General features: G+C 50.8%; 7 protein-coding genes across 7 annotated transcripts; 4 read left to right on the top strand and 3 right to left on the bottom strand.

Moving 5' to 3' along the window:
- Positions 1–91: 91 nt before the first annotated feature.
- Positions 92–4,912, bottom strand: NECHADRAFT_50921 (uncharacterized protein; the record flags this gene model as incomplete). The annotated part of the gene is made up of 15 exons (XM_003047659.1): positions 92–683; positions 727–810; positions 853–1,468; positions 1,516–1,580; positions 1,628–1,678; positions 1,721–1,792; positions 1,839–1,953; positions 1,997–2,302; positions 2,348–2,510; positions 2,554–2,952; positions 3,037–3,203; positions 3,336–3,569; positions 3,617–4,117; positions 4,162–4,647; positions 4,723–4,912. The coding sequence occupies 15 exons, from the start codon at positions 4,910–4,912 to the stop codon at positions 92–94; spliced, it is 4,041 nt and encodes a 1,346-aa protein (XP_003047705.1).
- Positions 4,913–6,495: 1,583 nt separating this feature from the next.
- NECHADRAFT_50668 (uncharacterized protein) lies at positions 6,496–7,514 on the top strand (the record flags this gene model as incomplete). The annotated part of the gene is made up of 2 exons (XM_003047828.1): positions 6,496–6,663; positions 6,717–7,514. The coding sequence occupies 2 exons, from the start codon at positions 6,496–6,498 to the stop codon at positions 7,512–7,514; spliced, it is 966 nt and encodes a 321-aa protein (XP_003047874.1).
- Positions 7,515–9,862: 2,348 nt separating this feature from the next.
- NECHADRAFT_86129 (uncharacterized protein) lies at positions 9,863–10,740 on the top strand (the record flags this gene model as incomplete). Its single annotated transcript, XM_003047827.1, has 3 exons — positions 9,863–9,993; positions 10,038–10,481; positions 10,527–10,740. The coding sequence occupies 3 exons, from the start codon at positions 9,863–9,865 to the stop codon at positions 10,738–10,740; spliced, it is 789 nt and encodes a 262-aa protein (XP_003047873.1).
- Positions 10,741–10,976: 236 nt separating this feature from the next.
- On the bottom strand, positions 10,977–13,017 carry NECHADRAFT_64357 (uncharacterized protein). The gene is made up of 5 exons (XM_003047658.1): positions 12,688–13,017; positions 12,150–12,644; positions 11,540–12,107; positions 11,267–11,492; positions 10,977–11,218 (listed from the first exon to the last, which is right to left on the bottom strand). Exons 1-5 carry the CDS (start codon positions 12,988–12,990, stop codon positions 11,011–11,013), a joined length of 1,800 nt encoding a protein of 599 aa, XP_003047704.1. The 5' UTR covers positions 12,991–13,017; the 3' UTR covers positions 10,977–11,010.
- Positions 13,018–13,583: 566 nt separating this feature from the next.
- Positions 13,584–14,937, top strand: NECHADRAFT_101968 (uncharacterized protein; the record flags this gene model as incomplete). The annotated part of the gene is made up of 4 exons (XM_003047826.1): positions 13,584–13,736; positions 13,779–14,221; positions 14,266–14,464; positions 14,509–14,937. The coding sequence occupies 4 exons, from the start codon at positions 13,584–13,586 to the stop codon at positions 14,758–14,760; spliced, it is 1,047 nt and encodes a 348-aa protein (XP_003047872.1). The 3' UTR covers positions 14,761–14,937.
- Positions 14,938–15,213: 276 nt separating this feature from the next.
- On the bottom strand, positions 15,214–15,981 carry NECHADRAFT_97011 (uncharacterized protein; the record flags this gene model as incomplete). The annotated part of the gene is made up of 2 exons (XM_003047657.1): positions 15,214–15,865; positions 15,908–15,981. 2 exons carry the CDS (start codon positions 15,979–15,981, stop codon positions 15,214–15,216), a joined length of 726 nt encoding a protein of 241 aa, XP_003047703.1.
- Positions 15,982–19,831: 3,850 nt separating this feature from the next.
- NECHADRAFT_97010 (uncharacterized protein) lies at positions 19,832–21,486 on the top strand (the record flags this gene model as incomplete). Its single annotated transcript, XM_003047825.1, has 3 exons — positions 19,832–19,904; positions 19,950–21,054; positions 21,102–21,486. 3 exons carry the CDS (start codon positions 19,832–19,834, stop codon positions 21,484–21,486), a joined length of 1,563 nt encoding a protein of 520 aa, XP_003047871.1.
- Positions 21,487–22,093: the final 607 nt, after the last annotated feature.

Raw genomic sequence — 22,093 nt, 5'->3', positions numbered from 1 at the left:
GTGATAGAAATGAAATATTTGCCGTTTAGACGATTGTAGAGTAGAGAAAGTACATTGCTGAGAAGAGTTGAATCCTAGTCCGTGACATCAATCACTGTCCCTGTTGCTGCAAGACCTTGAGAGCAGAATCCCCTTTCAACAACTCTTGAGGATCTCCAGCTTCAAAAATCCTGCCTTCACCCATCACCACCACAACATCAAACTCAGTGACGTGATCAAGGCGATGTGCGACCTCAACTACTGTCCGACCATCCATGACCTCTTTCAGAATCTTTCTGATGTCGTCATTTGTCGCGTTATCAACACTGCTTGTTGGCTCATCAAGAAGGAGGATCCTTGACCGTGAAAGCAAGGCACGCGCCAAACAGAACAGTTGACGCTGACCCACTGAAAATCCCAACTCACTCAGCTCAGCATCAAGTCCTCCACGAGCCTCGATGGCTTCCCACAGTGTAGTCTTTTGAAGGGCTTGGATGAGAATCTCATCAGCTTGGACAAGCTCCTCTGGATCCAGGTTATGTCTCACGGTGCCAGAAAGGCTGACAGGGTCTTGCGGGACTGTTGTGACGTGTGAACGAATATGCTGTCGGGGGACTGTCGCTAGGTCCTTTCCATCAATGCGTATAGATCCAGAAGACAGTTCGAGAAGGTGAAGGATGGAAAGGACAAGAGAAGATTTTCCACTAACTGATTAGCTTGGGCATACAGAGTTGACTGGCTTCTTACCTTCCAGATCGCCCACAAATGCAGACCTTTTGTCCAGGCTTGATGACAAGGGACACGCCGTTGAGCACAGGTTGGGAGTCGCCACTAACCATGTTAGAAAAGCTCTGAATAGAGACACATACTTACCTATAAGCAGCTGTAATGCTGTCGATTTCAATTCCACCTTCTGCGGGCCAATCTGTCGGGGCGTCCTTCTCTGCCGGCTTGTTTTCATCAGGAGTACTGCTGATAAACGACTTGAGTCTTGCAATTGCTCCCAAAGACGTTTCCAGTTGTGTCCATTGATCGATAACAGTCGTCAGGGTTTGGTTGAAGCCCAGGATATTCACCATGGCCAGACCAATAGCACCCTGAGTTGTGGCCCCTTGGATGCGGAGAGCAAGCGAGACAAGCACCACCGCCATGCCAGCGACAAACAAATCCAGAACAAGTTCAAGCCAGCGTTGAATGCAAAACATCATGTAAAATGGGCTTTGGGAATCGCTGAGAAGTTGATAACCCTCATTCAGGAATGCCTTTGACCATCCAAACGAACGAAGAGTAGACAACCCGGCAATCATCTCGGTGAAGTGGGTGTAGAGTGGTGTCTTTGCCTCGAGATCTAGGAGACGCATTTGACGGGAAGTGCGAAGGTAGTACTTTTGAATCAAGTAAAGAGCAAGGAAAGACAAGGGGAGAAATGCCGCAAAGTAAGTGGCACCAGATGCAACGACTCCGGTCTGGACAATCCCTCGCAGGGTCACTATTCATATTAGATAGGTATGTATAACCGCTTTGAGGTCTGCTTACAGTCCAGAGTCAAGTAGAACGCCAATGGCAGAGTCCCATCGATGAGTGTCATGTCCTGACTAAATCTGCAAAGGTTTAGCCAAGGCTGACTTCAGGGACAGAGGTAACGTACCGGTTCAAGATGCTTCCACTTTCCGTAGTGGTGAAGAAGTACAACGGGGCACTGAATGGTTAGACAAATTCAGTCAAGCATGAGAGTACTCACCGAGTGACCGACGTCAACAGCTGCTCATGCAGACGGTTTGACGACTTGGGAACGGCCATGATGAGAAAGTAGCTATAAGCGTTAACACACAATGTCACAAGCACAGACGACCACTTACCCAAGATTAAAAGTTCCTAGAAGCATGGAAGCCATGGTAAAACCAACATAGCCACCAGCGTATCGAGCGTCCTTTGATCCGTCGGCCCTTTCTGTCCATAGTCGTAGCCAGATTTCTAGTACGTCAGCATCGTAAAGGACATCCAAAGAGTTACTCACGAGGCATGACCTCCATCACAGTACTAACCACAGCCAAAGGAAATACGATGACGATGATCTTCCAACCCATCGAGCGAAGGTAAATCTTGTAGCAGGCCGTGTCGCCAGTTTGACGGGCCAGGTCAATCTCCTTCTTTGCCGAGGGTTTTTCACTGGGTCGAGGGGGCTTTCTGTCCGCATTGCTTTGCTCATCGTCGTCCAAAACTCCCTTGGCCAGAGTTTCGAGCTTATCGTATGGCTCCTGGTTACGAGTGACGGATCCATCCTCAAGCATGGTGATATAATCGGCAGAAGGTAGAAAGTGAACTATCCAGAATGTTAGAAATGTTGTTAACGACTATGCAGGCTTACCTTTGCTTGTTGTCAAAATCACAGTAGTCTTGTTCCTTCGCAAAAGACCGTTTCCTCCAAGCAAACGTTGAAAGACTTTCTCAGAGGTAGAGTTGTCGAGACTGCTAAAGACATCATCCAGGATAATGAGCCGCTTTTGTGAGTATACAGCTCGAGCGAGGGCCTTGGAGGGTTAGAAAGGCTCAAGAAGGGAGGGATGAACTTACCACTCGCTGTTTTTGACCCCCACTAAGAGCTACTCCCCCTGAGCCCACGATAGTCTCGTAACCTTCAGGCAGTTGATGCATGTCTTCATCCAAGGTACATGAGCGAAGTACCGTGTGAAACCACTTCTCGTCAAAGGATGACTGTCCTATGATGTTGTTCTTGATAGTGGTATTTCGCAGCCATGGAATCTGATCGCAGTAACCCACAGAGTTCTCTGCCCTGACGTGCCCTGTTGTTGGAACGAGCTCACCGATGATTGCCTTGAGTAACGAAGACTTGCCACATCCCACTCGACCGACAATCATGTTGAGAGTTCCTTCCAGCACGACCAAGTTGATAGCCTTGAGAAGGGTCACTTCATCGTCGGTTTGGAATGTCGCCTCTTGAATGGACACGACCTGGGGCCCCGGGGAGGCCATGATCTGATGCTCCTTCTGGGAGGAACTCGGCGTCTTCTCAGGGTTTGAATGGTGCTCTTCAACCAAGGACGATGATTTCAGACTTGAACGACCATCCTTTTGCTCTTCAAGCTGTAAGAATGCCTGTATCCGTCCACAGCCCCCAAAGACGCCAGCGATCTGCATCAGGGATACGAGAATTGCGACAAGGGGCTGCGTTACAAGGGAAATCAGTGACAGAGAGGTGAAAGCTTCTGCAACGCTGAGACCCTCGTCGGCCTTGGTCCAGTAAATAGCAGAGAGAATGACCACGATGGGCGTGATCTGGGCGGATATGGCAGCTATCAGTGTTAGAAGAGCTCACTCAGAAAGATAAAACTTACCAAGAGTAACAAAATGCACAAGAAGCCATCGAGCTCTGGCCGACACTTTGAGCTCGTGTACTCGAAGGCCTTGTACCAATGCATGGAAGAAGTCACTAAGTCCTATCATCTTGATACCTTTCATCTGGCTGAGCATGCTTGAAGTTTCTCCGACGCGCTTCTGGACAGCGGCATTCCACTTCACGGTGGCTGGGTCCATGGCTGGCGAGATAATTCCGCTCAAGATGGTGGTGACTCAATAGTTAGCTCCTGTCTTCACAGGCAATAATTCAAGTACTCACTGACTGTAGGTACCAACACCAATAAGCTGGGCGATCCTACTTGGCGATACAAGAGATAGATTCCAATCGGCAGCTCAACAAGATTCGCCCACATGTCATGGATCGAAGCTCCCGCAGCAACGATAACGTCGACATCAGTCGTCATGAGAGTGACAGGTGCAGAATCCTTGATAGACGCCGTCCTCAACTTCAAAGTCTTTTGGAAGATCAAAGACACAAGTCCACCCCTATACATGACGACCAGTTGGTTCGACATGTATCTATGCCAAGCACCAGAAATGGCAAGCCCAATGTAGACAAGGACTGTAGCACCGATCAATCCGCCTGCAATCTGTACAGACGTCTCCTCCATGCTGACAAAGATGATGATGGCCTGGATCAGAAAGGGTTGGGCAAAGTTGAAGCCACTGTGAAGGAGTCGAGGTGGGATGCCGGCAAGGAACTGCCACTTGTACGCCATGAAGGTGCATTTGAGTAGACAGAATGGGCTCGTTTTGGGGTCTTGAATCAGTTAGTAAAGGTATGAACCAGAATGAACAACCTACCTCTCTTCCATCGCTCCTCGATGCGTTCTGATAGATCATGTGTGTTGAACTTTTCATTGAGTGCGCCCAGGCTATCCAGGTCTATCAAACCACGGAACCCTTCTACAAACAAGTGATTGAGCCACCAAAAGAAACTCCTGTTCACCACGCCGACAGAAGTCTCCCTGACAGAACCCTTTTCACCGGTGCTCAAGCGTTTAGGGGTCTCTTCTAGGACAAGGAGGACTGTCTTGAGGACGAGGGACACGGTAAAAGTCGAAGCCAGAGCTTGCATCCCTGAACGTATCCAGAGTGTTCTTGTAAGGGCGAGGTCGAGGATGATTGTGAGGATCAGGTAGAGACTGATCAGGGCAGCCGGCTTGGCCGAGTTTTGATGTTCCATGTACGACAAAGCCGCAAGGGCGAGTGATTCGACAAGTCCGAGGACGGATTCCGCTATAGATGTTTTGATCGATCGAGAGTCGATGCTCCACAGCGCCACGAGAGCTATTTGAAGACAGGCATAGCTTGCGATGGTGGCCTATCACAGTGTTAGAGGCATACTCCATGACAAAGATTCACTTACCAGTTTGGACCACAAAAGAAGCCCATCCTTTGTGACTCTTTCATGTTTCCAGAGAACCGAAACTCGCAAAGGTACGAGAAGTATAAAGATGCAAGTAGGCAACAGAGATAGGATGCTCTGTTCAAAGAGGATAGTAAAGTCGAACAGGCCAGCGTGATGAGGTCCAAAGTTGGTATCTTCAGCCATATTTACAAGCTCCTACCGATCAACATAGAAGAAGACTCGAAAGAGTAATCGAAGAGCAAAAGACAACAGCAGCCAGCTTCATCTTGAATGTCCAGCCGGGTTTCCCTTGATGATTCCCGCCTGAGGCAATCCAGCGCTCCATAGCACCGAAAGAGGCTTAGATCGACTCAAAAAGCGGGGCGGATACGGAATACGTCTACGCGATACGGAGTACGGAATGTCACACTTGATCAGCCTCAAACGGGTCAACAGATGGCTCGGGTAAAGGCAATCTGAGGGAAATGGCTGTCGCCAAGGAGAGATGCCACCTGCAGTTCAAACCGGGCAACGTACCCAGATGCTTGATTGAGGTCTTTAGTATAAGCCCCTAACATCATAGGCGATCAGGGCTTTAAACAAACGCCAAGACAGGGATGTAAGGTGCTGATAGCATCATCACACAGCACAGCTCGATTGTGAGACCATGCACGGGCTTATACCGTAGAGCCTGCCCTTGAGACGTAGAGTCCCAAAGAAGGGCGATTGTTGGGGAGGTGGAAGATCAACTTAGAAGTACTAACAAGGATCTACTACTAGGAACATATTGCATGAGAATAACGATCCTTTTAACGCGTTTACTCTACACTATTTTATCTATTTCCAAGGTCTCGGACACAAAAAGCTTCATAGGTCACTGTTTTCTTGAAAACTGTCGCTTTACTTTCTCCCCTGACCACATTCGTAGCTGTACAACCCTGCCTCTTCCACCAACTTCACCAACACCTCCAGCATCAATGGATATGGTTCAAGAAATCACTGTCATCATTGTAATAATTCAAGAATTAGGATCCGTAGCGACTATCTCTAAGGGTCGTGCAATCACCATCACTTCACGCATCACCGCATCACCGCATCAATCCTTTCCGGGCTCTTGACGGGATGACTCCCCGTAATCGTGACCAACCTTCATATCGCCCGACCTTTGCGGTGACCTATAGCTGACACTGCTCCCTTGCGGTCGTGTTGCTGATGTGCTAGGCTGCCAATAGACATGCCTCTTTAGCAATGCGCCAAGGGCGCTGAACTAAGTGCCACAACGACGCAGTGATTGCGCTGTGAGCCGCGACAGGAGTTGCGGCGTCGTGTTGTCTTACAAGCGCTGTCGGTGTTGCCTAAATCTAAAATTAATAGGAAAGATAACAATGTAGCTTAAAAACAACTGAATGACTCGTTTCGGTTTCAAGGCCAACAGTGTTCGTATTCGGAAACGTTCTCCAGCCTGTACAAGTCGAAAGGAATTAGCCCTGGTCTACCCTTGTATCGGCACCAAGGAGAGCCGAGGGTCAGTTGCGGCGAGGTAACGGCTTTCGTAGATCCGGATCAGACCATATATTGTTCCTAGGGCACAATGTGTAAATAAATATGATATTTGTCGACGTAGAAGATGAAGTTCAAGCTGCAAAGCAATCAGTCCCAGGACATGAGACACTTGTTTCCGACAAATCAAAGTTGAGCCCTCCTAATCATCTCTTTGAGCAGTTCTATGCAAGTCCTCTGAAGCCCAGCATGTTGTGAGTCTCCCATCTCGTTCACCAGAAGAACACATGTTCACCAGCCTCAATAGAAGCAACGCCACCGATTTCTCGGTTTTCAATGGACTGCTACCGGCAGACAATACACTGGGGGCATCCACAGGCACTGGATATTTTGATGTGTTGAAGCAAGTCAGCCGAAACCACAATGACCTTGTGTACCTAGAACGTCTTTGGGCGGTAAGCAACCTCAAATCCCATGTTTCTTTCATCTGTGGTGCTAACCCTGCTAGGCATGGTATCTCTTTATACAGAACGATACGTACGCAACCGGTATCTTAACCTTTGTCCTTCACGAAGTGTTTTATTTCGGCCGATGCATTCCATTCATGATACTCGACATGATCCCATACTTTCACAAATACAAGATCCAAGCCCAAAAGATGCCAACCCTCAAGGAACAGTGGAACTGCGCCATGCTGGTTCTTGTGAGCCATTTCACCGCTGAACTGCCACAAATCTGGTTCTTTCACCCAGTCGCGACCTATTTCGGCATTGAGTTTAGAACACCGTTCCCACCACTCTGGAAGATTGCCCTTCAAATTTGCATCTTCTTCGTTATGGAAGATACTTGGCACTACTGGGGTCACCGCGCGCTGCATTACGAGCCGTTGTATAAGAACATCCATAAACAACATCACACCTATTCTACCCCCTTTGGCCTAGCAGCGGAATATGCGTCTCCTATCGAGACTGCGATTCTTGGGTTTGGCGTGGTTGGATCCCCGGTGGTGTTGCTTATAATAACGGGAGACTTGCACCTCTTTACGATGCTCATCTGGATGATGCTACGGCTTTTTCAAGCCATCGATGCCCACAGCGGCTATGACTTTCCTTGGAGCTTGAGGCACTTTATTCCGTTTTGGGCTGGCGCTGATCATCACGACTTACATCACGAGAAGTTTATCGGGAATTATGCTTCTAGCTTTCGTTGGTGGGATTATTGTCTCGATACAGAAGCAGGGTTGGAAGCATCGAAGCGGCGGAGGGAAAAGAAGCTTACCCAATTTCGAAGGAAGAAGCAACAATAATTCGACCGTGGTGTCTCTCTAAGAACCACGCGTCAGTTAATGCTTTGGGAGCACTTTCGAGCAAAATTGGCAGGAAGCAAGGCTTTGAGACTGAAGGGGATCAGTCTTTTCAAGATGGCAGATAGAAAATGGATCAGTTGCTGTGCAGAAGAGCCAAAGCACGGCTGGCTGTCTACTCAGGGCAGGCGAGTTGTCATTCTCTCGGAATCACAGCATCCGGATGGCGTGGCCAGCTGATAAATCGGGTAGCGAACCGACCCCAGGATCTTGATCCTAGAACCCCACAAAGCAGATCTGGTTCGACACGGAAGCCACTATTCCGAGGAATCGAATACGAGACTCGCATTGTGTCGATGGTTTTCGATATCAGTGTCATCCCCGATTGCCTCCCCAAAAGGCATCCGTCTACGTGATACGCAACGTCACCCTGGATCAGCCTTCAGCGGATGGAAAGATGGCTTGGCTAAAGGCAGGGAGATGTTGCAAGCGGTTAAACAAGGTGTAACCAGGCTGGATGGGAGGTCTTTGATGCAAGCCCCTGGCATTATAGGTGAGAACAGGATTCACAATTGTCAAGACGAGGATGGAAGATGCAAGAAGACTCACCACGCAAAGCGCATGAAGGTAGCAAACTCGTATCCTGGGATGGCTTTGGCTCTTTTCTTGGCATTTATTGACCTACGAGATGCTTCTACATCTGGAAGGCTCTCGGGACCAATTTTTGTCGTTTCCTGGGAAGGCCCTGATGATCCCCTAGAGACATTGGCCTGGCATTTCGAAGCGATTGATTCAATATCTTCTTGCACCTTGCACAAGATCTTTGTGCACAGTTCATATGCCGCATCTGACCCTTCAGTCATGGCGAAATTGCGTAGAAGAGATGTTATTATGACCTTCAGCGTTCCCTTTTCTGGCACTGATGCAAAAGTTAGCTGAATGGCAACGAAGATTGTGTAACAAAAGCACTTTTCTTGGGGATTGTAGTTTTCGACCTGAAGAACGGCCCATTCGTTTGGCCACTGGCCTTGTAGAAGACATCAAGGCTTGCGAGACTGGCTAGGCTTGTGAACTTGGCTAGACTTGCAGACTCAGCTATCCTTGCAGCACGAATGGGTGGCTAGCCACCACAGAAGATTTCTTGAGAATAAATTTTCTAATTAATATAGGAATGGGGACAATAACTATCAAATTGCTTTGCCAATATATGTATGGTAACGCTTGAAATGATTCAAGGTCGCGAAATCCTCGCGAACCGTGGTCAGGTGACCTGGCCGACTCAAAATCCAAGCATAAACCAATACGATAGTACCAATCAGACAAAGTGAACAAGCCGTGTTCAATCTTATTCAAGCAGAAGATTTTTACTGGTTTGGAAGTTTAACATAGCCAGGACGCGATGCGCAGGAGATTATTGCATGGGCAACATTAGAAGACCCCTCAGAGAGCATATCAAGACGGTTGCATTTGCATCCACCACCCGCCGCGAATTGAGGGACGGGACATGATGGAATTGCTTGGTTCAAATAGGTATTACTGTAACCCATATCATCTCAATGTGAATACCCTCGATAGCAATCGGTCACGGACTGCTCTGAACAAGACATTGCCACTTCTCCCATCCCGTTGAGTGGCGGCCCTCTCCTCTTCCTACCCTGCAACTCAAATTGATCGGCTCTGATCTGCAGAAGAGAAGCTTACGGTGAACATCCGTACTCCGTACAGAGTGGTTGCTTACTACAGTCTCACTCACAATCCCCGGCCCGCGCAGCTGGTCCAAAAGGTAGCGCAAGGCTCATAGGGCTGAACCGCCAACATCAAGCTTTCAACCTTCTCACATCAGACGAATGCTGCATATACTTCATGCCTGACACCTACGGATACGGACTTGAACAGATACGGAGTAACGACTCCAAATACCGACCAGGGCTCCCTGTCTGGGGTAAGCACTAACCCCCAAACAGGCCACGGCCGTTCATTAAAGGGTCCTCGGACTTGGACGGGTTGGCGAGCGACCCAACCAGAAACCCCCTACAGCGCCACAGGCCCCAAGCTCCCGGCCCCCAAATAGCATCATGTGCAGGCTGATCTTCCTTCTGTGGCTCGGACTCTGGCTGGCTGAAACCAAGGCGCCCGGTACTGGGCAATTCACTGTGAAATTGTCATAAACAAGCAGGGCAAGTTGTGCCAAGGTCGTGTCAAGCTTTTTTCAGTCTAGGCAGTTATCGTCTGCTCCATCTTTGCGTTTTCAATTGTGCAGTGGTGGCTGTGTTGAACCAAACACCAAGCTATCACCATCTCGACGCCAGAGACCAATCCTTTAATTCTTCATCCCCATCCATTGACACACCATGACGACTCCCGTATCGCCAGAGCCCATCACCTCAAGTCCTGCGCCGGCCCCAGGCACCGTGTCTCCCCCTTCGTACACGCCCAAGCCATCTGAGGTCGCTTCCAATACCGACGAAAAGATCGCGATACCGTACGTTGCCCGCGCCAGTCTCCCTTCATACCTAACGAAAACAGGGCGCAAAAAATTGACGACGATAACCTCCCCGAAGTCGTCGTCGTCGAGCCCGACCATTCTCAAGATCCTCAGCCCGTCCACACGCACACACCCGATCCGCTAAAGAACGAATACCCAGTCCCTCCCTCGACAGTCTCTCCCGCGCCCGAAAGCATCATGAACCTCCACGGCGATGGAACGCAGTCGCCGCCGATTCTGCAACACCCTGCGCTCGCTGGACAGATGGCGCCCGGTCAGATGGCTCCTGGACAGATGGGATACGCGGGCCACGAGTCTATGGTGGTGCCAATGTCTGCGCCCACGCCAGGCCCTGTTTATCCTCCAGGCGCGCAAACCGTCACGCCTTTGAACCTCTTGACCGATCAATCTGATAGCGTCGATTGTCCATTCTGCCAGCGACGAACCGAGACCAAGGTGAAGAAGGAGGCATCAGGCATGACACAGTAAGTACCCTTGGCCTCAATAACTACATCACCTAACCATGGCAGTGGTATCGCGGCCGGTCTCTTCTTCACGACCCTCTTCGGCGTCATCTTCCCATACACATGCCACTGCGCTCCCCACATTAGCCACTACTGCAAAAACTGCGGTCGCAAGGTGGCGTACAAGCAACGAGGTGGACAGATGGAGCCCCAGGGCACACCCGAGCATCTGCGCGAGGTGTCCAAATACCCAGCGGCCGAGCCCAAGCCGAAGAAGTAGACATATGTAGATGGAGTACGGGCGTTTAAAGCGAGTTTTGATATAATACATTTACTAGTAAATACATCTACTGGGTTGTCTTGGATATTACACCTGGATATTACAGAATACTCTCGGTTGCGATATGGGCATGACACGAGGCTATGAAGGGGAAACAGGGACATCATATATGATGCCATCAGATATGCTGGGACATTACACGATGCCATCAAATGGAGCTGGTATATTTCTACATTCTATTAATCCACGGTCTCGACATTTAGGCTGGTATTACCTCCGGACCACGTTCTCCCCGTTCACGGCCCGTCCAGTCGGCTCCGACTCTGCTCCGGCTTCGCCTGAAGCCAGCAGGGGCTCTCTCTCGGCAGTCCTCTTCTTCTTGCTATCAGTCTTCATTCCGTAGGATGCAACAGCGTAGACACCGATGAGGCCCATCAGAGTGCTGAACGCAAAGGCGATGATGCCCTTCAGGGTGAATCTGGTAATGTTAGTCAAGTTCAACATGAGGTAGACAATCGCAACATACCCATCAGGCAATCGTGGAGGAGGAACGTTCTCTCCAGTAAGATCCAAGAAATCCTTGGTGTTTCCAGCGGCGTTACCGGCAGCAGGAACATCTCCAGCCTTGCACGCATCCAAGTGACCCTGAGGCAGCGTCAAAGTCTTTTGAAGCTCAAGAGGCTGCTCAACAAAGGTTGCAATGAGACCCGAAGCGACATGCCACTCAATATGACAGTGGAAAAGCCAGACACCTAACAAATTAGCTACTTGCATAAACCAGGGTGTGATGGGGACTTACCTGGGTTGTCGGCCTTGAAGCGAAGCACCACATTTCCGTTGCCATTCACAACCACCGTATCTCGCCTCATTGGGGTCTTGGCGAAATCCTTCTCGGATCCTTCAAAATCTCCAGCATCGTCGTCGCTTCGGTACAGGACCTGGAAGTGGTGACCGTGAAGATGGAAAGGATGCCGACCGTCATCCTTGTTGTTAAGAACCACCTGCACAATCTCATCCTTCTTCAACACAAAGCTGTGAGTGTACGTTCCGTAGACCTGAGGGTTTGTCGCCTTGTCGCCGCTCGTCAAGACTGTGTAAAGAGTCGGCACCTTGGGAGCGCGGTAGGTGATGTTGTTGAAGAATGCATAATTGGCGCCATCACGGAGATTGTCCATGATGACCTCAAGCTCAACCTTCTTGCCAGGCTCGGGCAACAGAGGCATCTCATCGTAAGGTACGAGCTCCACGTCGTCATAAGGGTCAAACTCATAGATGGTCGCAGGCTTTGGCAGAGGCTGCGCTTCATCATAGACAAGCCAACCCGTGACGTTCCAGTTGAGGTCGTCAGGCAGGACATCAAACAGATCCTACACGGTCAGCCAAGTCAAACAAAACGAGGCCAAACTTACAGTATCCATGCTCGCAACAATGGGAAAATTGGCCTTTGAGTCAGCCTTGGTCGTGACGAGCACACTGCATCGCTGTCCAGCAGAGAGGTAGACCATGTTGGCTTCAGTTGGCTTGGTATACGCACCATCAACTTCGACGATGGACATCTTGTGACCCTCAATCCAGAAATACTGTCCAGCAAAAGCTCCAAGATTGATCAATCGCAAGAAATACGTCTTGCCGGGCTGCACTGGAACCTGGAGGTTCTGTGTCTCATTCATGAGAGCAGCCTGAGGGACAGGCTCAGCACCAGTCGGGTTTCCCTTTCGCAGAAACTCGGGAAGCAGGGTCTGCATCTCATCGTGGTACCAGTCGGAAAGCGACATGACAATCTCCTCATCATACTTTCCCTTGAAAGGCGATTCTGGGTCGTGAATGATGAGGTTTCCTCGAAGACCATCGGGATACTGACTCTCGGTATGAGAGTGATACCAGTAGGTTCCAGCTTGGGTAATCTGCCATTATTAGACACGCTCAAACACACGAGACACAACATACCGTAAAGTTGTACATAAAAGACGACCCTGGAGGAATAGGACACTGCGTAACCTGCGAAGGCCCATCCATGTGATTCGACCCATTCATAAACAGCCCATGAAAATGCAGCGACGTCGTCTGGTTACCCAGGTTATTGTGGGCATTGACCAAGATGGTATCCCCAACATTGGCCACGATCTGAGGGATCGGCCACTGCCCGTTGATGCCGATGGTCGGACGCTCAAACGCGCCGTCGGGGTTAGCCCTAACCCATTCGATGGAAAAGTCGTAGGATACCGTGGCTGCCAGAGATGACCATGGCATCGCCAGAGCGAAAGCCCAGCCGAATCTACGCATCTTGGGGTCTGTTTGCAGAAGGTGTTGAGGAGCAAGTCTCTGAGAGAAGCCGGCTAAAGAAACTTGGACAACCTAAGCTCCGTGGAGACAGCCTCACACCACCAGGGTCTTGGGCCGTGCACACACGCACACTGCAGGGATCTTATCAATCTGATAATCCGGTCTCGGGACTCGGGATCTTCCTGCAGAGTTCTCCTGGAGAAATGAGCGGTCGATGCCCTGCTTTAAGTCTACTCAGCCTCTTCCTTCGACCCTCGCTGAGGGGTTATCTTCCCCCCGAGACAAAGTTTTACCTCATGACACGGCCCATCCATGTCCCCCAAGACAACCCGTGATTCGTCTCGGACAACTCAAGTGGGCATCCTGTGACCCTTAGTTCCAAAGCCGGACTCTCGCCCCGAGGCAATTTCTAACGCGTGGGATTGCAAAAAAAGGCTTGGCGTGGGGCCGCAATTCGGACCTTGATTATCTGATGGTCCGAGGATCAACTTTCAACTCTCACGAATCTCAGCAGTCACGCAGCTTGTACCAGTAGAGCTGAAGCAGTAGAGTCAGTCAAGATGCTGGACCTCTTTTCTGTCCCCGTCTACGTCGTCGTCTTCCGAGAGACCCTCGAGACGGCCATCATCGTCTCTGTCCTTCTCGCATTCCTCAAACAAACCCTCGATGGTTCCCAGCGCGATGCAAACCTCTACAAGGCCCTGCGCGCACAGGTAAGCCCCTCATCCTGACTTTTGATCTCTGCTAATTGACAGGTTTGGCTTGGAACCGCCACCGGCTTCGCCCTCTGCCTCATCGGCTCAGGCATAATCATCGGCATCTTTTACATCCTCGGCACCGACGCCTGGGCGGATCACGAGTACTACTACGAGGGAGTATTTTCGCTCGTTTCTGCCGTCATCATCACCATCATGGGCGGTGCGCTGCTTCGCGTGGGCAAGATGGAGGAGAAGTGGCGAGTAAAGCTGGCCAAGGCGATTGAGGCGCCCGTGACGGCTCATGGCAAGAGGGCTTGGTTGGTCAACTTTTTTGAGAAGTACGCCATGTTTGTCTTGCCTTTTATCACTGTTCTTCGTGAGGGTATTGAGGGTATCGTCTTTGTTGCTGGTGTTTCGTTCTCTGCGCCAGCTTCTGCTGTGCCTCTTCCGGTCATCATGGGATTGCTCTCTGGAGGACTTGTGGGATACGTTCTCTACAGGTGAGTACCTCATCCGCTGTCTTATGCACATCTAACATTCCTAGGGGTGGTTCATCTGCAAAGCTTCAAGTCTTCCTTGTCGCTTCCACCTGTCTTCTCTACCTCGTCGCTGCAGGCCTCTTCTCCCGTGCCATCTGGCTCTTTGAGCAGCAGCAGTGGAACAAGGTTGTCGGCGGTGACGCGGCTGAACTTGGAGATGGACCTGGATCATACGACATTGACCGAAGCATTTGGCACGTCAACGTAAGTCTTGAGTCTCGTTTGATGGTCTGTACTGACATTTGTAGTGCTGCAACCCTCAACTCAACGGTGGAGGCGGCTGGGCCATCTTCAACGCTGTCCTGGGCTGGAACAACTCGGCCACATACGGTTCCGTTCTTGCGTATAACTTGTACTGGATCTTCGTTATTGGCCAATTTTCGGCCATGACCTACAAGGAGGACCATGGACACTGGCCTCTGCTGAAGGGCAAGGGCAAGGGCAAGGGCGAGGACGAGGACGAGGAGGGTCTCGTCACTCCCGAGCGAGCCGAGGACTAAAGGTTGTGAACTGATCGCCAGGCCTGATTCAACGCGTCAAAGCAAAGCGCCGTGCCAGTCACCTATTCAAGGATGCTAGCCATCAGTAGAGTCCGTCGTGCCAATCACATCAAAGATGCCAGTCATCTGAGTATCAATCCATCAATCAGTAGTCTAATAAAAAGTACACCTATTCCCAAGCATCCGTGTTGCTCGTCTTTCGTACACGGCGGTGACTCAATGCTATTATGGTTTTGCTCTGCCTTGAGATGACGCTGAATCAAGCACCCAACCTGGTCATCGATGGCGTCTATCTCGAGATGACCACTCACAATATCCGACCAAGACTCTTTGTCACATCAACTGCATCCGCCATCAACCCGTTTACCATCACCGTATCCATCACCATATACCATCACTGCATACCATCGACCTCATACCATATCCATCCACCATCAACCGTATATCATCCAATCAGTCCGAGTCAGCCCTCGCCCTCTTGCGTGGTCGTCCAGGACCACGAGCATTCTTGCGCTTCTGAGGACCCGTTCCGTTCGCCAACTCCTTGGCCTCAAACTTTTCCAGCTCAGCCGGGGCAATCTCTCTCAGCTTGTCCTCGTGCTCCCACGTCGAGTCGGTGCGGCGGTATCCAACCCACTGGACCTGGTACATGTACTGAGGCTTCTTGGACTTTCCGGGAAGGCTGGTGCGCTTGAGGATCTTGAAGACGTGGTAGATATCCAGGTTGGTCACAGCATCACGTCCTTCGAGCTTGTCCCAGTACTTGAAGACGAGCGTGGGAACTTGCTCCTGTAGACTCCATTCCGTCTCCCAGGTGGTCTCACCACCCTCCCACTTTACTTGGATATCCACGGTCGATGTCGCCTCATCAACGCGATGGTCGATAAACTCGTCAATCTCGACGTCATCTCTAAACTCGGCCGGCTTATCGGCGGATGCGGCGGGGGCATCACCATTCACCTGAGCGTCCTTGTCTCCGTTGCGCTTATCAATGCTCTTCGGCTCGGTCGGTTCAGCGGCGGCGGGAGTGGAGCGATCGGGCTTTTCGTCGTTTGCGGGGGTAGCGATCTTGGGAGTTGCTCTGGGAGTTCCTCTGGGGGTGCCTCTGGGGGTTCCCCGAGGAGTTCCGATTCTAGCAGCGGGCGACGCCTTGTGGCCATCGACGGCCTTGTCGCGAGCGTTGACGACATCGCCGTCCTTGGAGGGTGTATCGGTGGCCATTGTGCGATTCTTGGCCCTCAGTGGTGAAGCAGGAACGTCGTAAGGATCTATCAAGAGTCAGCCGATGGTCGCGCGATGCCGACTTTGCGCCTGAGCAGTACCTGCGTGCGGCGGAAGCATCACGGGAGAACGCAGGGCGGAATTGCCTTGTTGCGAATGCCCCGATCGCGTTGGAGGATGCTGATGGAAAAGATCTGGGAGCGCTATTGCGTCACTGATGTTGGTGACGGTCGCAAGTTGGTCGCGGCGCGTTGCTATGCGACGCGTTTGGCTTAATGGAGGTTGAGGCTGACGACAAGCCACAGGAGCTTCAGCCACAACCAGGAGTACGAGGTGGCAAGCTGTTTGCAGGGGAATAAGCGGCTTTGTTTGAAGAAGTATTGTGTTGTTTGGTAGTTGCTTGATCACTGATTTCACCGAGGTGATTAGTGAGACAACTTTTGTGAATTGGTGAGGGGTTGGGCGCACAGCCGTAGCTTCATGACCGTTACACAACGCAAGCTGTCATGATCACATAGAGTTTCGTTTATTTACTTTTTCCCTTTGTTATTTGTCATGTGCTTTTATCTATCCCTTTGTTTTGATCTCGAATACAATGGATTGCTTACTCATTTATCCACTGAAGCTCCCGATCATGCTAACAGAGCTCTTCAGGAGTACTGATCGTCCCGATGCACTGTCCACCTTGTCTCAACGCCAGCTGCCCGATTGCACGTTCACCATGTCAATGGCAAATCTTCTAGTCTTTCCGCGTAGTTTTGGAATAAAATCCTTTCTTTCTTTGTGCCGAGTTCATCTTTTTAAACTAACGCTGCTTGGCGAACTTGAACAGAGTCCCGATTAAATTCACCCGCCACTAAGCCAAAGACAACTGCGTCGTGGCATTCATAGTCTAAGAACTTGGAAATTTCCCGCGTGGCTCATTCTTTCGGATTACTGCAATGTAATAGATTCCCTGCAATTCATCCAGGCTAAAGTTAGCATTTCAATTGATGAGTGTACAAAGAAAGCATCACGGCCTCAACTATGGAGACAGGAGACTCAGCTCGCAAGCACAAATTGACCCTCACAATATTAGGCCCAGGCACTTAGATAGCACAAATAAACCGCTTTCAAAACAGTTCATGCTTGTCTCTAAAATCTTAGGGTAGTTTACGCTGGAAATTTGCCTCCAGTTCTTGGTACTCCTCAGACGCGACACTGCGCATTGGGAAATCCCACCGCAAGACGACGACATTTATGCAGCCATAATATTTAATACTATTTTTAATCTCAGTTATAGGTATTGGATTACTTCGTGAAACATTTATCTCAAGTCAGTGTCTCCTGTAAACGGAAAGGGGTTCATACGTTGTTTGTGGTTTCGGTGTTGAGCTGGACTTTTCCAGCTTGGGGGCGTTTGTCCAAATGCTAGGCGCCGGGGATTCACCATAACGAAGCTATGCTAGGTATTTCTCAATAAAAAGAAGTACAAATAAACGTGAACCGTAATACAGAATGATTTCGAGGCATAACGTCTACTCCTCCCAGCACAAAAACCACCCTCTTCCAAAATGTGTAGGGTAGGGTAGGTAGGCTACCTGAAGCTTCCACCACACCACCCGCTCACCTGGACTCACCGAACTTACGACTACTAAACCACGTGGAGAAAAAAAGAAAACTCTGCCGCGCCGGCATTATGACGCCTTAGACGCCGTCGAGCCTAGTAGCCGGCAGCCGCTCTAGCTCAAGCCACGGGAGCCACACTTGAGCTAACGCCACAACCGCCATGCTGTGCAGGAAAGAACAACTCTGGGTCCCTGGACCTGGAGCCGTTGCGGAGAAACGGGGAGTACGGAGTTTACGCCTGTTACGTTTATCTAATTCATAAGCCGAGTGCTGTGTTATGCTGTGTATCCCCTCGTTGCAGAGTTGCAAATTGCTTACCTTGGCCTGAATCACTCCATCCGGTGGCTGAATTGCAAACATGCAGCTTAAACGTTACAGCAATGATCACCCTTTCATGATCTGAGCAATCACCTTGGCAAATATTGTCAAGTTTTTTCACGCCGTCGGGTTCTACGCCCTCGCCTAGACCACACATGAGATGAGCCTCGTTTGAAAAATCTCAACACCACGTCCAACTTCACATGTCTCCCCAACCGCCGAGGAAAGCCGTTTCCAAGCGGACACAAGGGCATTGGGATCGAGTGACCATTTACCAGGTTCTTTCAACGTGGCTGTATCGGGACGCGGGATCGTCAAGGGCCTGGGCCTTGGCCCCGGGCACGTCATCGGCAAGCACCCAACAATGAACTAGCCTCGAGGGAGCTGGGACCAATGGCTTCACCAACACCGGTAGGCCAAGAGAATTCAAGCTGTCTTGTCTGAACTTTTGTAAAATCCGCTGATGTGATGAGCCTAAGAGTGAAGAGGCAGGTGAGTTGTCTACGGACAAAAGGACAAGACGCTGCATGGTTGACGTGTCTTGTGGTGAATATGGTGAATTGTCTGCACTCGTATTCATGTCAGATTCACTCGGCGCTTTTGCATACTGCCTAACATGTACAAGCAAGGATATTCGGGGAGTACGGCTCTGCCCTGACAGGGACAACTGCCGCACCTGGGTGCAACGTGTGTCCCGAATGTTTGATCGAGACGCTCGAGCCGCGTATACTTTGTACTGCCGGACAGTCCGTTGCGCGGCGAGAAGTGGGCATACTGTAGACTGACGGGAACATCATGCAACGGCGTCTCCAGATTCCGGCGTAGATCGGGTGCATGGGAGAAAAACAGAGTTGCATATAGACTGCATAGCGTCCGATCACACCATGGGGCGTCTAGTTGGTGATCCGTTCTTGGCGCTGCCAATGGGTTGTTCAGGTGGACGTGGGATGCAAATGTCATAATCTCGGTCATGGTCAAGTAGAAACGTCGTATTACTACACCAATTCAACCGGATGCGTTCCAGAGCCACGGGTTTGAGGCGATACCCATACCCAGAAACCGGCTGTTTGGACGTGGAGATGAACCGCTGAGGGTCAGAACGGAGCATCAGACGGGGGAAGAAGCCGGGAGTCCACAAGACTCGATCGAATGCGGAAGGTGATTAAAAGAAGAAATGGACCATGAACAATGAGCCTCAATCTTGGCCTGAGAAAGTCCTCGTCTTTCCCGGAGCCCGCGAGGTCGGGTTCCCTCCAAAGCCGGCCGACGCCCGGGGAGTCCTTGAAAAATAGAAGTCAGATGAAGTCCAGGGTGGATAAACTCTGCATTTTGACTGATTCTATTGGTCGAGCCAAGGAAAGCCTGCGATCACATCAGATCGCGTCATCGTCCTAGTCAGTCCCAAACAGAACAAGTCGTTCCAGCACGTCCAGTATGGAGAAAACCATGACACATTGGCTGCCCACGCATACATGTAAGAGAAAGCAGGGGTGATTACTTTCAAACACCGTGGATCGCCAAGATCAAGGTTCCCATTCGGCGCTGATGCATCCCCTTTCGTGAACCGCCCCAACGATGGCACCATGCTACTCGGCGCCAGGCCCGAGCCGAACACCTTCTAACTTCTTTCTAGACTTTCTCCAGCATGCCGTTCGGTGAGACTCCCCCACCGCTGGAGCTACCGGGGGGTGGGCGGTTGTGGGTATTTCGCGATGGACCTTGGGTTTTGCCTCCCACACTCTGGTGTACATCAGGCCGGGTCTAGTTTTTTCATTGTTATTAAAGTTCATCATGTCCCGCCTGTTGGGAAACGTTTCTTCACTCGCTGTGTCGCATCTGGGTTCTTTATTTCCTATATTAGCCTTCTAGGCCTTGCTTGTCGCTCCCTGCACTCAATCACCAATCGACCTTGATCACCATCACCATGAGCCACGAGGATCTCAAGAAGGGTCCAGTGGACCAAAACTACAATGGGGGAGATACCGATAGTGAAGCTGGTGCGTAGTGCACTCACTGTATTGTATCACGACTAACATGTCCAGGCCGTCTTAAGCATGCCCGCGATAACAAGCGCCAGATCGGCGTTCTGAGCGCCTCCATGCTCATCTTTAACCGCTGCATCGGTACCGGTATCTTTGCGACTCCGTCTTCCATTCTCTCCCTGTCTGGCAGTGTCGGTCTGGCTCTCTTCATGTGGGTCATCGGCGCCGTCATCGCCGGAGCCGGTACGGCCGTCTACCTCGAATGGGGTACCGGTATCCCCAAGAACGGAGGTGAAAAGAACTACCTCGAGTACATCTACCGCAAGCCCAAGTTCCTGGTCACCGCCATGTACGCCTTTTACATCATCCTCATGGGTTGGGCCTCTGGAAACTCGGTCGTCTTTGGAGAGTACATCCTCCACGCCGCCAACAAGGAGGTAGACCGTTGGAACCAGCGTGGTGTCGGTCTGGCCTGTATTACTGCTGCCTTTATCATCCACGGCACTGCTCTCAAGTGGGGTCTTCGTCTTCAGAACGTCCTCGGCATAATCAAGATCATCATTGTCTTGATCATCATCATTGCCGGCTTTGTCGCCCTTGGTGGACACGTCAAGCTCGATGAGAAGCCCAACAACTTTCACAATGCCTTTGACGGTCCCAAGGCCAGCGCCTACGGTGTTGTCACCGCCTTGTACAACGTCATTTGGAGTTTCGTCGGTTACAGCAACGCCAACTACGCCTTGAGCGAGACCCGAAACCCTGAGCGCACCCTCAAGATTGCTGCTCCCGTCGCCATCATCTCCATCTCGATCCTGTACATCCTCGCCAACATTGCCTACTTTGCCGCCGTCCCCAAGGCCGAGATTATCGCTTCTGAGCGTCTTGTCGCTGCCTCTCTGTTCCGCAACGTCATGGGTAGTGCTGCTGAGCGTGCTCTGTCCGTCTTTGTCGCCCTGTCTGCCTTTGGCAACGTTCTCAGTGTCATCTTCTCTCAGGGTCGTCTCGTGCAGGAGCTTGGTCGTGAGGGTATCCTGCCCTTCTCCCGCTTCTGGGCTAGCAACCGTCCCTTCAACGCTCCTCTGGCTGGTCTCTTTGAGCACTGGCTCATCTGCGTCATTGTCATCCTTGCTCCTCCTCCTGGTGATGCTTATAACTTTATTCTCAAGTATGTATCCTTGGTCATCGTATTTTATTCGTCGCTAACCATCCTAGCCTCATTTCTTACCCTCTCGCCATTGTCAACACCTTTGTCGCTGGTGGTCTCGTCCATCTCTACCTCCACCGCGCTCAATACAACTGGAACCCCCCGATCAAGGCTACTCTGCCCGTCGCCGTCTTCTTCATGCTCAGCAACATCTACCTTGTCATCGCTCCCTTCATCCCTCCGACCGACGGCCAGAACGTCTACAAGAGCATGCCCTACTATATCCACTGCGTTGTCGGCATCGCTGTTCTGGTTGCTGGCGCCATCTACTGGGTCTTCTGGGCTATCATCCTCCCCAAGCTTGGTGGTTATGAGCTCACCCGCGAGGTTGTTGTTGATGAGATTGATGGTTGGGAGTCGAATGTGTTTATTCGCAAGCCCATTGAGAACTAAGCGGTGCATCAACATTGCCTGAGCGAGCATCGGCGATTGCTTTATGTTTAGACTTACTTAATATACCTAATTTCCTTCATTCTTAATGCCTGCGATAGTGAATGTGTCTCGTGATGCTTGAGATTGGCCGGCCATGAGCATATCATAATGGGCGATCTATGTAGCTTTCAATACCCGTTCTCGACGCTGCCTGCTGATAAGATCAGACGGCCCAAGTTCAACACTCCATTTAAACTATAATAAATCCCGATTAACCCATGCCATCACGATCAATCCTAGCATACCTTCTGATCTAGGTTAGCCTCACAACCTTCTGCACCCCACAACCCTAACCCACGATCCCGTGCCTGACTAGAGCCGCGGCTTCAATTCAAGGGCCTCGAATCATCGGCCGAATGGCTCGGGAGAGTAGAAAATGGCCGGAAACTCTACGGGTCGGTCTCACTTTTTCTCCCCGAAAATGACGTCGGGTCGTCGGGGCCTACTTTTTCATCCGATGAGCTGATGGCCAATTCGGAGCTACAACTACCACCGAGATTCTCTCTTTAAACTATCATGAGCTGCTGCTTGTCATGAGGGGTTGAGCTTCACATCAAGCAAAAGTAAT

The sequence above is a fragment of the Fusarium vanettenii genome (genome assembly GCF_000151355.1).
Source record: "Fusarium vanettenii 77-13-4 chromosome 10 genomic scaffold NECHAsca_14_chr10_3_0, whole genome shotgun sequence".
Classification (NCBI taxonomy): domain Eukaryota; kingdom Fungi; phylum Ascomycota; class Sordariomycetes; order Hypocreales; family Nectriaceae; genus Fusarium; species Fusarium vanettenii.
This window is presented reverse-complemented; position numbering and strand designations above follow the sequence as displayed.

Coding starts and splice junctions, on each gene's coding strand:
- NECHADRAFT_64357 (XM_003047658.1), bottom strand. CDS start 12,990: ATGCCATGGTCATCTCTGGCAGCCACGGTATCCTACGACTTTTCCATC. Junction 12,645..12,687: donor CTTTTATGTACAACTTTACG/GTATGTTGTGTC, acceptor TAATAATGGCAG/ATTACCCAAGCTGGAACCTA. Junction 11,493..11,539: donor CTTCAAGGCCGACAACCCAG/GTAAGTCCCCAT, acceptor CTAATTTGTTAG/GTGTCTGGCTTTTCCACTGT.